Genomic DNA, 18971 nt, shown 5'->3' on the forward strand with positions numbered 1-18971 from the left:
TAACCCAAGGTCATCCATGACCTGAGACTCAGAATACTGTCTATGTAAGACACTGAAGAAGTTACGTTGCATGGCTGGTTTCTTTATTTCCAACAGTTTATGTGAGAATATACACCATTCCTATGAGTGTAATAATCACTGAACTTCCTTAAATCAGAGTAAACAATATCCTCCAATGTGTGCTAAACCACATAGAATATGCATATCCTAAATTTCGACCTCCATCATCACAAAGCCTGACAGATCAAGCCTTCACATGTGATATTTGTTTGCAAATCGAGCATTAGTAATATACCTCCCCAACTTTGACAGGCTTCAACCTCTAATTTTAGCGTAACGGGCATATATAGATGACACTTCCCCATTCCAAGGGAATGTGACCAGTATTCCGTGTAATTTCAAATATCTTTCAAGTTGGGTTTGTTCCCTTGCTGGTACCAGAACTTTAACCATTTTTCTTATTTCTGATGGGAGCTTCAAACTTCCACCGGAATCGCTGTGAATGCTGTTTGAGATATAAGGCCACACATTTTTCCTACCGACTACACTTCATCTAAATATTTCCGTAATCTATAATAACGAAAAAGAAAGAAACCTTTACTATGGAAAATGAAGCAAAAGCACGATCTTCCCAGACAAAGGATACAGTGATGAGGTAAAGAATGTACAAAGAACAGCCTCATAATTAGTGCCCCAGCTAAGGGACCTAGTCCAAAACAAATATTAACCAAGCCTCCGTTGGCAACACGTAAGGAAAGTCACTAAATGGATTAGAAAATTTACATTACTCTCAGTAGTTCTTCCTTTCAGTAACTGGAGACCAATGTGGAAGAATACCGTGAGAAGACGCGCTTAACCTCATCAAACCAAGGCACAGAACCAAGAGAAGGAACAGCTCTGATGCCAGAGATAAATTCTTGGAATGCGCCACTAGATTGGGCAGTGAGTAGTCTCAGCAATAACTTTGAGAATTATGACACTTCAAAGCTTGAAGTCGTTCATATGAATCCCTACATCGCTTTACTGACTTATAGAGGGAGGCCACTGATGATAGCAAGCCACTATTCAGGCTGTAACACGAATGAGTCATTCTCGGCTGAAGAGCATCAGAAAGTGACGATACAATGTGAGAAGGTAGGGAGGCGTGCCCGTGGCCGGCGGGCCCACATTCCTGACTGGATGCAAACACTACCCACACCAACGGTCCGGTCCGCCCGCCACATACCACATCACAAACCCTCTCATGGTGCATTCTTCGTGGGGTTTACTCAGCCGTTTCCATTACTTTAATTACTGGTTCTTAACTACTTCACTTATCCATCTCGAGTTATTTGCTAAGATGCCATAAAGTCTATTGATTTCAGGCAGTTGACTGAGAAATAGTCACTAATTTATGCTAACCAGCTTAGGTGGAAAATATTGAAAAAATCCATTTTGAATTCACTCAGCTTCGTAATGAAACCTAAATGTGATCAGGCAAGAAATAAAACAAAACACAAAAAGACAAATAATTGCGATATAGGTTATATATCGCAATTATTTGGTTTACTTTATATCTTCTCGACCAATTCATAGAGGAATCTCAGGCTGTAACTACGATGGCTGTGTCCCTAATTGCACAAGAATGCATTAAGCTCTTATTATTTTAGTTGACGACTAACCTGTTGTCTGAAAACGTTTGCACAGAATTGATGAATATAACTTTATTAATTAAATATCCACGATTCAACTGGTGTTTCTAGCGACAGAAGATGCACCAAGATAGAACGCATATGTGAAAATCAGACGCACATGTGAAAATCGTCACAGCTCTGCCTTACCTATGTTGGTTTAGGTTTGGGTTTGATGTCTACATGATAATAAAACTACATATTATAATACATAAGATACTACTGTGGATGACACAGAGTGCACATATTCATTTTCATTGTGGTCCTCTATACGAATACAAAATGACAGGCAAACATAGTAACTGATTAGTTGACATAAAAGACAGCATGGACACAAACTGACAGAAACACGTAAAGTTAAGAGACTTTGTAGAGACGATGTACCCGTAAGATGCATCTACAAACACACTCACATTAGGCTTAGACTGAGGTGTGTGTGTGTGTGTGTGTGTGTGTGCATGAATAAAAATAAGCTTTGTAACTATAAAGATACGAGACGGGGGAACACGACTGTAAAGTTATCTCCCCGTAACCCACAATGAGTAATCACATGTCGTGAACAGGCAACCACTCACGGCCAGTTTGCTGAGGGTCTAAACTATCGCTCGTCATGGAGGTACTATGGTGGAAGGCTCGCGAAGGCGACACAGTGTTCCTCTCCCAAGACCAGGTTTTCTTCTTTTCTTTCTGCCTCACATATACATGGATTGTTGGTAGTCAATCCACAAACACGCACTCTCTCCACACTAGAAGCCAAACACGTAACTCACACGACTCTTAAATTTTCCATAAGTGAATGCTATGCGCTAACACCTGCCTTATATAAGGCACATTAGGCATAACTAATCACAGGTAAAAACAAATGAAGATGGGGACTCACAATCACAGAACTCTCTCTCCGTGCTACACACACACACACACACAAAGTACAAACCATTCAAAGAATGTTCAATGTGTTACTAGCAAACACACAATATGTTTGCGTCTCTCGCAAACAATATTTAAATGCGTCAAAACTTGAGAAAAATGCGTAATAAATAAACATGTAAGGTTATATATTAAAAAAAATGATGAAAAATATGAATAACAAGTGTACTGCACTCTTGTAAGCTTCTGCCATTTAACATTTTTCTAGACAGCAATTACAAGTGATAGTAGCGTTAATCATAACAGCCCCTCTTGCTCTCCAACAGAATTCATAACCTCAACGTAATCATAAAAACAACTTTATGGTTAAAAAAAACAAAACTCGATTAATATACTTGCAAAAACAAAATCACCTGAGGACAGCACTCCAATCTACCTTACAGGTAACATTAATACCTATCATACAATAATGTGCTTTCTCTTGAAATGTACCAAAAAGATTTTAGGGGGAGGTCTTTCACTAAGGCCGGAATAAGATTATTACGTAGATGTGTACACTCGCAATCTCACCAATCCAAGAAAAGTGGTTTATCCTAAGACAAAAAGAATCGAAAAAAATTACTACATGATTCGGGGGAAGAAATAAAGACGAAGTTCGTACACTCAATGTACTTTCCCCTTGAATGTACGAGGCCGGGGACACATGGGCCGGATACCCCTGCGTCATTCTGAAACATAGGATGATGATTCACAGTGCAATGTTCAGTCAACCGAAAAGGAAATTCTATGATAAGCATTGTACATGTCCAGCATCATGAATAAAATACCTTGTTAGAAATAATATTGAGTCTCAGAGAATTATGAACACCATTATATGTTTATATAATGATGTCCGGAATTTTTTCTTTTAAGCACAAATGCCAAAATGTCTTTCTATAAGAATTAACTGGCTTCGGTCAAACATTCGAAAAATTATACAGCGACATTTAAATAAAATGCTTCTAAGATATATCAATACAGACAGTTGAACACTGATGTTGGGAAACAACATTCAACTTGGTGCATTTTAAGGACTTCCGTTAGCAACACTGCTCTGGGTACATGTGCATGATGACGTAGGCGCCACGCATAACTCGGAAAACACCAAATGTCTTTCTTGAAATTTAGTCTTTTGCCTTTTCAGGTGGCTCATCTTATTTCTTCATTTTTCTTTATTCGTGTGCTGTTCAGTTAGAAAGCATAACGAACTTATTTGGACCGGGTGAAACCTAAATTATATCAGCTGGTTATGACTCACTCACCTCTGCGCAGCCTAGCCTCCTTTCAAGACCCCATCGACCTCCGCCCATCTTCTCCACTCTGGCTGGTCAGGGAACCTTTCTGTTTGGTTCCAGCGCACCTCTGGTGATTTCACCTTCACATATTAATGCTTTTGTATGCAAGTTTATGTCGCATGTTTTACCAAATGGCGTCTTAGCTACGTCTCTTCGTTGTATATCAAATGGCTTATTTCTCTAGGTGTCTCCCCTAACGATGTGATTAGTACACGAAAGTGCACTTGGGAACTTATCGTGTTTCATTTTCTCCGTGGACTCATAGGAATATTATATATATATATATATATATATATATATATATATATATATATATATATATATATATATATATATATATATTATCCCTAGGGGATAGTGGAGAAAGAGTACTTACCACGTATTCCCTGCGTGTCGTAGAAGGCGACTAAAAACCTGGGGAAGGAACGGGGGGGGGGGGCTGGAAATCCTCCCCTCTCGTTTTTTTTTTTTTTTTTCAAAAGAAGGAACAGAGAAGGGGGCCAGTTGAGGATATTCCCACAAAGGCCCAGTCCTCTGTTCTTAACGCTACCTCGCTAACGCGGGAAATGGCGAATAGTATGAAAAATATATATATATATATATATATATATATATATATATATATATATATATATATATATATTCTTTCATGGCGACGATTCGTTATCGAAGAGCCAGCTAGTTTGCCAAGAAAAATCATTCAAGGCAATAATTAGAATAATACAAGGAGAGTTAGTTGTAATCATTCAACATATGTGAGATGCGGGAACAGAAATATTGCAGTCAATATTTCAAATACCATCCTATAAATTATCTTCAAAGTTGTATTCAGTCATGCGAGTACATAATACACATAAACTCTGAGAATAATACGAATAATAAATATCAGCCATATCTCTAACAAATTTGATGTAAATGCAGATGAATAATATCTTTAATTGCTATCTCCTGACAAAATTCTGGTTGGTATGCATTTGTACGTCTGACAGTAAACACAGCTTCTCTACCCAATATATTTGATTTAGAATACTGAAGAGATTTGGCTGGCTCCATTAGCAAATTGCTTGCTTTATAGATAACCTAATCATTGCTGATACAGTAATATATATATATACTTTCTACATGAACATTTAGATTGATTACGTTGGCCCCGGTTAATATTTTTACTTCAGCGCCACTGATAAGGTTTAAAAAAAAAATGACTGCCGAGACAGAAAGGGTGCATGGTTCTACTTCAACAGCTTCCTAATGATAAATATGTTTAACTACTGTGTTAACGGTATCGAAAGAATATCAGTAAGTGAACAGATATTTTCAGGGGAAGGTAATGTAATGCTGACCTGATTCACAACAGTTGACATAGCTTGATTGAGAAGCCTCTGCTGGTGGCTTACACTTCCGATTTACATGAATATTAACCAGATATTCATCAAGAGCTCCATAACAAAATAATAAATACATATGATAAGTATGTACAATAAGTCTATCTACTGTGGTAAGACGCAGCACGATGCACCAACAAACAAGGAAATGGTCGCGCCATGACAGAACAGGTTTTCCCAAGTTTCGTCAGACAAGTGGCGTTGCCCATGATGACGTCATACCAGCTCGACCAGGCGTTATTTCATCAGCATAAGATAATATCATGGGCGTCCTAGACCAAATAAATAAGAAAAACGATGGCATTACATAATACATCTACATTCGTGTTAGTTTGGTGGTAATGACTAAAAAAGAAATAAAAAAATAAGTTAACATTGAGGAAATTTTCACATACCTTTGATTGAAGAGGATGGTTGTTCATTCTTCCCAGCAGTATTAAAGTTGTTCCACCAGGAAAATCTTCCCCCTGCCACATGCTAACATTGACAGACCGCCAGCCAGAAGGGAGGGAACGTCTGCGCATTTCCAAATAACAGACCGCCAGCCACGCGGGAGGGAACGTCTGCGCATTTCCAAATATAAAAATCTACAGTTGCATTCCGTGGGCTTTGAATTTTTATGTGCATATCAATGTCACTTCAATCCCGGTTCATGATGTATATTTGTAATACAATAGTCGAAGCACATCCTTCTCTACGACCTTGAAATTTGTATACGCGTATGCTCTTTTTTTCTCCTTAAATATTATTAGGTCACGTTAATTGGTTTGACTAAGAATTTCATTAAAGATATCATTTACATATCACCCAATTGAGTCACTTTGGAGTTAGGTTTGATTTGGGGTTCTACTCGCGATAGGATAAGCTACTGTTCTGGCCTGCATAGCAGAAACCCGTAAACAGGGACTAGGTAACACTGATCACATTTCAACGAAAAAAAATCTCAAGATTAAAGACGTCCCATTTACAATATGAAAAGGTGTCTGCATCATAATACTGTAGTATTAGTTTCAAGTAGTTGCGCACTTGTAGGCATCATGGAACAATTTGTTTCCATTTTTCCTAAAAATCTAGTTATATCCTTTCTATGAGTCTAACAACATTATTCATCATATACAATACTCAAAATCTACATTATATATCAATATATCATATTCATGAATGTAATGCTCAAGTGTACCATTTTCTTCATAAACCACATTCTTAAATACCAGTCCTCAATTACATTTCCATTCACATTTTCGGTCATGGTACAGGTCTACTCAATAAAATCGTTATCTCTAAGCTTTGGTTTAGCTGTTCAATTTGAACCTCGATTTACATCATATGATAGGACGAAAATACATTTAATCAGAACATAAAAAGCATTCCACTTAAAATCGATATTGTACATTTACAGATAATAATAATTAACTCCCTAATATTGTCAAACTGATAAATTCCGTGGTTTGAGTGCCTTATACCTTAAATTTCTGAATGTAGAGTCTAAGCTGTTTAAGATCTCCGTGATAAAAAAAAAAAAAAGTCTTGTTAAGCACACACAGGCCTGAACACCTAGCACAAAGGTCGCCACAAAAGCAACGATTCAGACATGAACAAACATGACAAACACACCATGTTCCCTTCCTCAGTCTCCAAAACTGGTTTCTTTGTGCGAAACGCAACGCCCTGACACTTTATATGTTACCTGTTCTGTGCTACGATGGTAAAGCCCAAGAACCTTATTTTGCGCCTATCTTGACCTCACAACGGAAGGGAAGAAACTCAGTCACGGAAAACCAGGAAAAGGCAGCATCTGCCACGGACACCAACTTTTCTGCTTTAGTGTGTGTATGGGAAGTTCCAGTTCTTCAGCCTCCTACCAAAACATCCGTTAATCTTACTACTTTGTCTGCTGGAGCTCTGGGGTGATCAGGTAGGTTCCTCCTCACCTTAACCATTCTGCTCCAGTAAACTTCTAGTCCTGTTTTGGCGCAAGACAATGAAAGGATCTTGGTATCATTCACCATTATTTAAGCAATTAACTGCAAGACAAAGAGTTTTCAAACGTTTCCGAGTTTCTTCTCTAAAACAGGTATCAGCCTGATTGAGTTAGCCTTCACTTCGTTTTACATTTGTTTCCGTCACTCTGTTTCAGCTCCACTTCTTCATGGAATTCACACCCTTCCCCACTTTTTCTGTAATTAGAGGGGTCTTCTACAAATATTGTACCGGCTAAATTGAAGAAAGAAAATCCACAAAAAATCGAAAGAAATATCAGCAACATTGTCGTCCTTTACCTTTTTCTTCAGATTAGTAACGGTTTCATATACACAGAATGAGAGATATAAGTGCCCTACTTCGATTAACTAGCTCCATTAAAATACACAACCAAGTGTTTTTGTCTATAAAAGTCTATTGACGGCCATCACTTTGGCAAAATACATGCTATAGGTGCAACCATTTTAATTCATCTATTCATACAAAGTTAACGGGCTCAAAAAAATGATTCGTTGAAGAATACCATGAATCTGGACCTTTCTGCCCCATGACTCCTATCTCTCTCTCTCTCTCTCTAATATATATATATATATATATATATATATATATATATATACATGTGTATGTGGGTAGGTTGGGCCATTCTTTCGTCTGTTTCCTTGCGGTAACTCGCTAACGCGGGAGACAGCGACTAAGTATAATAAACACACACACACACTCCTCCTTACAACCCTGCCCATGCCTCGCAACTATATAATATTGCTGGAACTACTTTTCCTTCAAACACCCAATTTCACTCTCGGAGATAATTCTCTCCATACACACATTCTTCATCGCTCCCAGAACCTTCGTTCCCTTCCTCACCTTTCTTCTACTTCCAATGTTTCATTCGATGCTAAGTCCACTCCCAGATATCTAAAACACTTCACTTCTCTCATTTTTCTCCATTTAAACTTACATTCCAATTAACTTGTTCCTCAACCATAATGAACCTAATAACCTTGCCCTTATTCACATTTACTCTTAACTTTCTCCTTTCACACACTTTTCTAACAGCGTCCACAACCTGGCGCTGTCGGCAAACGCGTTCGTAAGTCAGTATAGACAGCGAGACCTTTTTAAAAATAAAAACCCAGCTCTGAAATCCTTCTATTAAAGACTACTTTGAACCTTGAGGAACGAGTCCTACACATTTCACTGCTACTTGTCTTCACTTACTGCAATTTTTGGTCATAAGTAGATTCCTTTCCAAAGTGTGTCTTCTAACAAAGGACAAAAATAATCAGTTGATGCAAAAATCACAGATAATACACGTGAATTGTAGATTTTATAGAAATGGAAATACCCTCTTGGAAGAAAAACATCAACATTTCCAACATTTGTCTTAATATTTATTCTTTCTTTCTTTTAAACTATTCGCCATTTCCCGCATCAGCGAGGTAGCGTTAAGAACAGAGGACTGGGCCTTTTTTGGAATATCCTCACCTTGCCCCCTCTGTTCCTTCTTTTGGAAAATTAAAAAAAAAAAAACGAGAGGGGAGGATTTCCAGCCCCCCGCTCCCTCCCCTTTTAGTCGCCTTCTACGACACGCAGGGAATATGTGGGAAGTATTCTTAATCCCCTATCCCCAGGGATACATACATACATAATACTATTCATAAAAAAATTCTTTGAAGCACTATCTGAAATATGTATATGTATTTGAAAAGCATGACAACTGGAAAATAAAATGTCCAAAAAACTTAGTCTACCTCCGATATATTTTGAAAGATATACATAGCTCTTATGGTGAAATCATCTTAAATCTGGTCACTGAGACTAGTGTTTCTAACAGTGTGAGCACCAGCAACTTGCCTCACTGTGCCTTAGACTATCCTGAGGGAGCAATGTTTTTTGACTCTTGTAGGCTGCCACTTTATTTTGGGAATTTCGCTCCTGGGAACAGTATTTCTCCACCTGTGCCTCAAGATGGTTGGCTTTATAAGAAGAAAGCCTGAATTCTCGCCTGGAAGCAAGAAAATATGGGTGAATGTGAAATTTTTAGGGGAACTGGGCGCTCTAAAGACAATCGGGTGGCGGCTTACAGCAACACCTCATTTGTGCCTCGACTCATTCAAGAGATCAAGACCTTATGGACACAAAACATGGAATCAATAATTCAGGAACCCTGATAATTCCAAGTCCAGATGTCAGCAGATGGTAATCAAGGCCAAAGGATAGATGACACAGACTAATAAAATGAAAGTATATCAACTTTGAAAATGTGTGGGGAGGCAGACATGGTTTTTTATGGACTGTTTATTCAGATGGGTAGTTCTGAATTCAAATGATGCCACTGGTAACTGGAGAGGACAACTGTTGGTGGAATACAGTCCTAAATCTCATGCACTTAATAACAATCATGTAAAATGACATGGGAGAAAGGACACAATCTATGAAAGTTTTTCAATCTTTGTTTTAACATTCATACACTATAAAACTAAATCACTGCCTTTCCCCTGTATATCATCTATCATATATATATATATATATATCTACATATTAATCTATCTTTAGTTGTGCTTTATCACTGTTGTCAAATATTCAAACTGTATTTCATAAATTTTTAGAAATATACACATTGTTTAGTAGTAATTTCTTCGATTTGGCATAACTAGTACAAATACAGTCTGAATCAGTCTTTCAGCTTGTGACAACAGGAGTGGTAGGTGCAGATCTTTTACGAAGTTTGAAATCTCCTTTACGAATATCTGCTAACAAGCGATCCACAACACAGGTTCCACTGTCCTCTGGAGGAGGAAGACCAGGTCCCTTCTTCCTAACTGGGATGCCTGCAGCCTGTGCTTTAGCACGCTCCTCCTCTTGTCGGTGTCGTTCATCCTCTAAGCGTTTCTTGCGCTCCTCACGTTTTCGTCTGGCCTCATTTTCCTAAAAATGTATTCATGTATGATGCATACGAACCACATTACCATTCTGAGTTTGTAAGAAAAGTGGTGTTTCATTTGTACCTCTAAGTTTGTAACAGAAATTCTTCATAATGAAATAATAAACTCTGATGAAAATGACATTCACCTTTGTTTTCAACAATTAAATAAGTTCATGATACCTCATAGCTTTTTATGATATTAACACTCCTTTGTGTTTTGTGAATAATTGGTATCAAATACCTTAATCAAGGCATACTTTTATCTGCACTTAAAGAAGGGAGGTATATAAAGAACCATTACTAATGATTATTTCCATGCTTTTAAGGGCTGAAGGCTTAACACAACAAAAATCTAGGCATATATGCTTATACTTGTACTATGAAATAAGAATTATGTATAACCAGAAAAACTAAACATTGAGGATACAAAAATTTTTTAATATATTTCCTACAATCATTAAAAAAAGCAATGAAATGATCTGAGATGATTTTTAAGAATGAAATGGGCAAGAGCCTATAAAGTGTACCAGATCATCAAAGATGTGGTAGATACTTAGGCCTATGGGTCTTGTCCTTCATTATCTTGAATGAAGTATGGGTACTGTGACAGCTAGTTCTAACATTGAGTTGTGGGACTAATGGTGCCTCTAAAACCATCTCAAGATATATGGTGAGGAAGATGAGAGTACTTTTCTCGTTGTGTGGATCAATTGCACTTAGAGGTACAAATGAAACACCACTTTTCTCATTGTGTGGATCAATTGCACTATGAGAGACAAGGGATGTGAAAGACCTCAAACACACACAACAGAATCTGAGGAAAGCAATCTAATCAATGTTGGAGTAGTGGAGAAACAATTCACTGAAGAGCTGAAGTCTGGCCTAATCTGCCCTAAAGGATATACATTACCAAAGGCTGGAGAGGGAAGATATGGAATGGAAAGAAAATGTTGTTACAAAGATCTATATGGCTATTTTTATTAGAAAGCATTTTTGAAGTCCAAAAACGGTGCACATTCATTTTGGCTGGCACAACTAAATGCGTACTTCTGTGATACAAATGGGCTGTAGGAAGTATCATTCAAGAGAAATTATCCTTATTGAAAATAGATTTTTCTTTGAAGGCTTCAGTCACGGATGAAAGTCCACATCAAGGCCGGGCCTAAATTGAAATATAAGAGAATTATGAAATGGAAAAAGTTAAGACAAGGGAAAACATTTACAAATTTCAAAAGTGAAAGACCTGTAGTTACTGGGAAAAACACAAGAAGGTAGAGAGTTCCAAAGCTTCAAAGTGTAAGGAAAGAAGCAGGTATCAAAATGTCCCATCCTTGAGTTGCTGACAGCCACACAATAACAACAGTAGCTTGCTAAGTATTGTGTGGTTTAGCTAATGGTGGGGGCACACAAACAGCCAGCTCTTGGGAGCAGAAACCAAAGCAATATCTAGAGAAGAGGGAAAATGAACCAACATTGTGGTGCAGGGCAAGGGGGCTCAAGTTTGGAAGTTAGCCTGGGACAGTTTATAAGTCGGACTGCTTTCAGCTCACCTCTGTCAAGTAAGCATACAGAGCTAGAACCACCCCAAATGCGAGAGCAGTACTTCCTACAAGGATGAATCAATCCTTTGTATAAACGGAGCAACTGCTCAGAAGAGAAAAAGTGTTGACATCTAAATATGATACCCAATGGAAAAATTTATCTAAGCATTCCATCATGAAAACTTCTTGCAAACAGTACATGTTAAGTCACTCTTACATCACCAACCCCAACCAGTTCTTTCAAATACTCCCTCTGCATCTCATGAACATCATCATTTTTCAAAAAGTTATATCTCAAAATTGATGAAGATACTCTACCTTCTACAATGACTAATCTTCTGCACCTATTACCTCCTTCCAGGTTGGCTTATCATCATCATTAGGATTTTCATTTATACTTCTTTGAAGAGCCTTATATACTTACTTATCTAATCCTCTTCAGATCTAAGAAAATCCACAAGACACCAATGAAACTTTTACACAGACTTTAATCTTATGCCTGGTCTCGACTTCATCAAATACTGAACTATCAGCAAATCACACTTCCCATAATACCCAAGTGGGAATACATTAAAACTAACAGCACATTACTAACCTTCCTGGCATCAATAACTTTTGTGATAAGTGTATGGAAATTACCAACGCAGTCCTCCACACGAAATTTGGACTCATCCTCACAGAAGTACTGTGCTAATTTGATTCTTGACCGTTCCAGTTCCCTTAAACTCTGCTCTAGGTCCTGCACCACAGTCTCAGCTTTAATAGTGAAATCTGTTTAAAAAGACAAATAAGACAAATAAGGTTAATATGAAAGATAAATGATATAGTCATTAAGCTTCTTCATATTCTTCACTACATGTGGTATTAAAACACTGACAAAAGAATGGAAAGCCATGTGGGATAACATGTACAATTCATCTTCAACAAAGTAATGACAGTTATACTATATGATATCTGTGTTGACAGTGGATACTGTACATATGAAGAATCAAATTCATGTATACAACTAAAACCTCCATAATCAATCTCGCATCCTCGAATAAAATGCATTTGAAGTAAGGAAGAAATGATAGCTAAAGAAAATATCTTTTTTTTCAGCAAACTCCCACTCTTGTAGTTCCCTACAAACTATCATATTAAACTAAGTGAGCAAGAACATACAACTACCTGTGTGGCAAATCACATCTAACACAAACAAAATATTAATGTAAGCTAACTATATAACCCCAAGAACCCTTTTAAGGGGTGCCTGCAGCTTCAAGACTGCATTGCAAACAACAGAGGGATAGGACTGCTCTGTTTAGAGAAATTAGTTCATGGGAATTTACTCCATTGTAACCAATGATGATACAACCTCATTAAACATGATGTTTCACTTGTGGCATAATCACATGCAGGAGTACCCATCTGTGATGCCATGGTACCCAGATCCCTCTGCTCAGTTGTCATGATGCTTTAAATCTCTGAAGAGGCATCATTCGGTGAGGTTTACTAGTGATCCATTTAAGGTTAAACTTATTCATCAATTGGTCTGTCAACTCTATGAGTTTGTATACAATACAGAAAATACTGCTACAGAATGGTCAGGTTGACATTAAGGCTTCATGAAAGGTGCTATATGGGGTATATGTAAAGTTATTAAATACAGTAAGGAGTTTTAACTGAGACAGTAAGGCATGTGTGCAAATAGGAAGGAGGGATGCGTGATGTCACAAAGGATGTCTAATCTCTGTGGACTAAGTGGTGAAGAAGGTAACATGGGCCTTCGAATGAGAGGCAGGTCTACAATATGCAGTGGGGTGGCGAAAATGGGAGATGAATCAATTGCTGGTTAATATCAAAACTCCATTTAAGTACCTGGATAAGATATATTCAAAAAACTATTCTCAGCTTATATTTGACCTAGTTCAAAGTCGGAATCTCATCTTTAGTCACCACAGTAAAAAAAATATAATCTAATAGGCAAGGTCCACAGGAGGGCAACATGGGTAGTATTTGAAATGTGGGAGGTGAGGTTTAAAGACTATAAGTTTGCCTTGCCATGCATGAGAGAAAATTGAGAGATTTCCATGGATGAAAGAAAACTGAGAGGAGACTTCATTATAATTTTCAAGTTTCTAAATCAATGAAACGATATTGACGGTGAACACTTCTTTGACAATTAGAGAGAAAAATGAGTCTATCCATTTATCTACCTACCTCTACCTCTGATGGCTGTTCTCCAAAACTCTCTCAATGGGGTGGCAATGGAAAAAAGTCTCCATAAGTGATAAACTCTAGTGCTGCATTTTAGCCTTGAGTGCCTTAGGACAATGGCAGAAGATAACTTTTGTGCAGTGTTTTTAGAGGCTCCTACCTAAGCTCCTATCAACTAGTTCTACTGAATCTGTATACCTAATGTTCAAACCTATCTCTTTTACCTACTGGCACAGGGCAGTAGGGAAAGAAGCAGTATGAGTAAAGAGCCCAAATGCTAATATGCATACAGCCCCATCCAGTTCCAAGACACTTCATGACAATCAAAAAGCATCAATCACTACCATAGATTTAATTTATCAATCTATCTTTGAAATACCCTTCAACAGTTTAGGATCCTCAACACAGTTCCTGCACATATTACCAGCCCCTTATGGAGAAAGGCTCCAGTTATAAAGTCCCATCTGATATTGCAAATATTTCTTGAAAACGTGAAATCCAAACCAATTTCCAGAAATCTTTGGGTAATGTCACAAGCATTGCTGCTAAGCTTTTAACACCTGAAATTGATGATCTATAACTTAAAAATTTTGGGAAGAGGGTAGCATCAAACAACTGTTAGGCAAAGTTCAGGTGGACTACGCTCCGTGGAACTCACCTTCAAAATGTTTCTTCACATCATCTGGGGCATTCTCTAGCTTTTTGGATAACATTTTAAGGTCCCCACAGAGTGTTGACACCTCACCAGTTAGCCCTTCTACAGACAGTCTGTAAATAAGAAACATATTGCAAAAAAATTCACAAATAATAAAGATACAGATAAATACATACAAAACTTATTACACAGAAACTGATACTTGACTGCTATGCTATTCTAAAGATCAGCCTATAACTTTAGCAGTGTTGTAATACTCTATTTACCCATTCAGAAATTCACCCATGCTATCTTTTTCTGGTGTCTTATCTTTTCTGCACTTTAAAGCATTGTACAGTTTTATATCTAACAAGTATGGATTATGTTAGGATGGGAAGGAGTACATCTAGCAACAGATGGGTATTATTGAGTAATTATTGAGTAATTTATTAAAAAACGGGGTGACTGTGTTGTTGACTGGTTGGTAAGGATATTCAATGTATGTATGGACCATGGTGGTGCCTGAGGATAGGTGGAATGCATGCATAGGGCCAATTTACAAAGGCAAAGGGGATAAAAGTGAGTGTTCGAAGTACAGAGGCATAAGTTTGTTGAGTATTCCTGGGAAATTATATTGACTGAGAGGGTGAAGGCATGTACAAAGCATCAGATTGGGGAAGAGCAGTGTGGTTTCATTAGTGGGAGAGAAATTGTGGATCAGGTGTTTGCTTTGAAGAATGTATGTGAGAAATACTTAGAAAAACAGATGGATTTGTATGTAGCATTTATGGATCTGGAGAAGGCATATGATAGGGTTGATAGAGATGCTTTGTAGAAGGTTTTAAGAGTATGTGGTGTGGGAGGTAAGTTGCTAGAATCAGTGAAAAGTTTTTACCAAGGATGTAAGGCATGTGTACGAATAGGAAGAGAGGAAAGTGATTGGTTCTCAGTGAAAGTCAGTTTGTGGCAGGGGTGTGTGATGTCCCCATGGTTGTTTAATTCAATTTATGGATGGGGTGGTTAGGGAGGTAAATGCAAGAGTTTTGGAGAGAGGAGCAAGTATGCTTTAGTGGCTGACTTGTTTGAGAAACTGCAGAAGTTGGTGACTGAGTTTGGAAAAGTGTGTGAAAGGAAAGTTGAGAGTAAATGTGAATAAGAGCAAGGTTATTAGGTTCAGTAGGGTTGAGGGCCATGTTAATTGGGATGTAAGTTTGAATGGAGAAAAATTGGAGGAAGTGAAGTGTTTTAGGTATCTGGGAGTGGACTTACCAGCGGATAGAAAGATGGAAGCGGAGGAGAGTCACAGGGTGGGGGAGGGGGCAAATGTTCTGGGAGCAATGAAGAATGTGTGGAAGAAGAGAACGTTCTCTCGGAGAGCAAAAATGGATATGTTTGAGGGAATAGTAGTTCCAACAATGTTATATGGTTGTGAGGCATGGGATATAGATAGGGTTGTATGGAGGAGGGTGGATGTGTTGGAAATGAAATGTTTGAGGACAATATGTGGTATGAGGTGGTTTCATCAAGTAAGTAATGAACAGTTAAGAGAGATGTGTGGAAATATAAAGAGGGTGGTTGAGAGAGCAGAAGAGGGTGTGTTGAAATTGTCTGGAAACAATGAGAGAATGAGTGAGGAAAGATTGACAAAGGATATATGTGCAAGAGGTAAAGGGAACAATGAGAAGCAGGAGACCAAATTGGAGGTGGAAGGATGGAGTGAAAAAGACTTTGAGCAATCAGGGCCTGAACATACAGGAGGGTAAGGACATGCAAGGTATAGAGTGAACTGGAACAATGTGGTATACTGGGGTCAAAATGCTGTCATTGGACTGAACCAGGGCATGTGATGCATCTGGGGGTAAACTCTGGAAAGTTTTGTGGGGCCTGGATGTGGATAGGGAGCTGTAGTGCATTACACATGACAGCTTGAGACCAAGTATGAATGAATGCAGCCTTTTTGTCCGTTTTCCTGCCACTACCTCGCTGAAGTGGCGAGTAGTGGTGTTGTTTCCTGTGGAGTAGCAACAGGAATGGACAGAGACAAGCAAGTATGAATATGTACATGTTTATATATGTATATGTCTGTGTATGTGTATGTATATGTATGTATATGCTGATATGTATATGTATGTATATGTGCGTTTATGTATATACATGTGTATACGAGTGGATGGGCCATTCTTAGCCTGTTTCCTGGCACTACCTCACTGATGCAGCAAACAGCGGTTATCTATTATAATAATAATAATAATAATAATAATAATAATAATAATAATAACAATAATAATAATAATTAAAGTGATAATGACAGTGCAAATTGTTCATTTGCTTATAATACTACCTCACTATGTTTATAATAATAATAATAATAATGATGATTTTTTTCATACATATTCGCCATTTCTCGCATCACTGAGGTAGGGTTGAGAACAGAGGACTGACCCTATGAGGGAAAATCCTCAATTGGCCTCCTTCTCTGTTCCTTCTTTTGGAAAAGTAAAAACTGGAGTGGAGGATTTCCAGCTTACTGCTCTCTCTCTCTCTCTCTCTCTCCCCCCACCCAGCTTTTAGATGCCTTTTACAACATGCAGGGAATATGTGGGAAGTATTCTTTCTCCCCCATTCCCAGGGATAAATAACAATACTTCACACGTATTCCCCGCATGTCGTAGAAGGTGACTAAAAGGGGAGGGAGATGGGGCTGGAAATCCTCCCCTCTCGTTTTTTACTTCCAAAAGAAGGAACATAGAAGGGGGCCAAGTGAGGATTTCCCTCAAAGGCTCTGTCCTCTGTTCTTAACCCTACCTTGCTAATGCAGGAGATGGTGAATAGTATGAAAAAAAAAATTATAATAATGAGAACTATTCTTCTTGTGCTTGTTTGCAATTTCCTATGTAAACAACGTAGCGCCATGAACAGATGAAGAAATGGCTCTCATTAAAAAATCCATTTTCTTGCTGTTATGCATAATGCATCAAAACCAGAGCCCCCTATCAATAGCCAAGCCCCATAGTTCAGATCACTGATAGCACAACATACCATTAGTGCCACACCACTTAATTTGTTATACCATGTGAACCCCACACCCTACAGCACATGGAGCATCTTTTGCTCCATCCTTCCTTTCACTTGCATTGCATATACAATTATAGAGTCTCTTTATACCTCTTCTTCATGTCAAAACCATTCAGCACACCCTGCTCAGCTCACAAACATAATCTGATTGCTATTACATCTTCCTCACATCACATATTGTCCTCTGGCTTTTCAATTCCAGCACATCCACATTCATCCATACTTTTGCATCTATGGCCCAAAACTTGTAACCATACAGCATCTTCAGAACTACAATATCTATCTATCTTGGCTCTCAGACTGTGAACTCTCTTTTCTATATGCTCCTCAATGCACCCAGGATATTTGCCCCCTCATCCACCCTATGCTTTAGTTGAGCTCCCATAGTTCCATCCACTGCCATGCCCACCCCCAGGTATCTATAGTATCCCACTTCCTCCAGGTGCTCGCCATTCAAACTCACACTCCAACCAAACTGTTTCTCTCCCCTGCTGAACTCCATTACCTTTCTTTTTCCACCAACTCTCAATTTCTTTCACACTCAGACACCAGCTTCAGCAGTTTCTCACTTCAGCCTGCCCCCAGAGCAGTATCATCTATAAATCGCAAGAAGCATTAGGCACAGATGATTGGGCCTTTAAAGAAAAATCCTCACTTAGCTCCTTTCTCTGTTTCTTCTTTTGTAAAGTAATAATAAAGGAGGAAAAGATGTCCCAGCCCTCTCCAGTCACCTTCTAAGAGACAGACGATATATGCAGGTAGTATTCTTTCTTTCCTATTCCTAGGGATGAATAATAAAAACATATTCTTTTTTATATTCTTTCTTCCCTATTCCTAGGGATGAATAATAAAAACATATTCTTTTTTATATGTCAGCTTACTGTGCTTGTCCCACCTTAACAGGGCAGCACTACAAACCAAGTCCTGTAAAAATCCCTGCTCTGCTACTTCTGTTCTTATTTTCAAAAAGTGATAATATAAAGGATTGGAGGATTTACAGTCACCTCAGTTTAGTCCCTCTTAGTTGCCTTCAATGAAATGTTGATATATGTCCGTAGAATTCATTGTCCCATTCCCCAAAGATATGTATAAAAAAAAATCATCCTTGTTTGCCTTTCCCACCTTAGGCACATCAGGAACAGATAAGTAAGCCACTAGAGGATGTACTTTATTTTGATTTTGTTGGAAATGGAAAGAAAAACTACAGAAAGGAGTGTTTCTCTGGAAATGAGTAAAGAGTTGTGTGTTAACAATTGTTTTGTTTGAGATAGAGGGCATGAGAAATAGCAGTGTTGGCTCTCTGCGTCACCTTCATAAGGAGCTTTAATTAGGTGGTAAATTTAATGTGTTTATTACACTATAATTA

The 18971-nt window shown here is 38.1% G+C and overlaps 1 protein-coding gene across 4 annotated transcripts in view; it reads right to left on the bottom strand.

Moving 5' to 3' along the window:
- Positions 1–8974: 8974 nt before the first annotated feature.
- The window catches only part of LOC139758121 (inverted formin-2-like), a 70539-nt gene continuing 60542 nt past the window's right edge, over positions 8975–18971 (bottom strand). For all 4 annotated transcript variants that reach the window (XM_071679242.1, XM_071679240.1, XM_071679241.1 and 1 more), the window contains exons 14-16: positions 14555–14664; positions 12296–12471; positions 8975–10161 (exon numbers count right to left, since the gene is read on the bottom strand). In XM_071679242.1, the coding sequence (XP_071535343.1) occupies positions 9916–10161; positions 12296–12471; positions 14555–14664 (532 nt within the window). In that variant the 3' untranslated portion in view covers positions 8975–9915. The remainder of the gene's footprint in view (positions 10162–12295; positions 12472–14554; positions 14665–18971) is intronic.

The sequence above is a fragment of the Panulirus ornatus genome, chromosome 29, assembly GCF_036320965.1.
Source record: "Panulirus ornatus isolate Po-2019 chromosome 29, ASM3632096v1, whole genome shotgun sequence".
In the NCBI taxonomy this organism is placed as follows: Eukaryota; Metazoa; Arthropoda; class Malacostraca; order Decapoda; family Palinuridae; genus Panulirus; species Panulirus ornatus.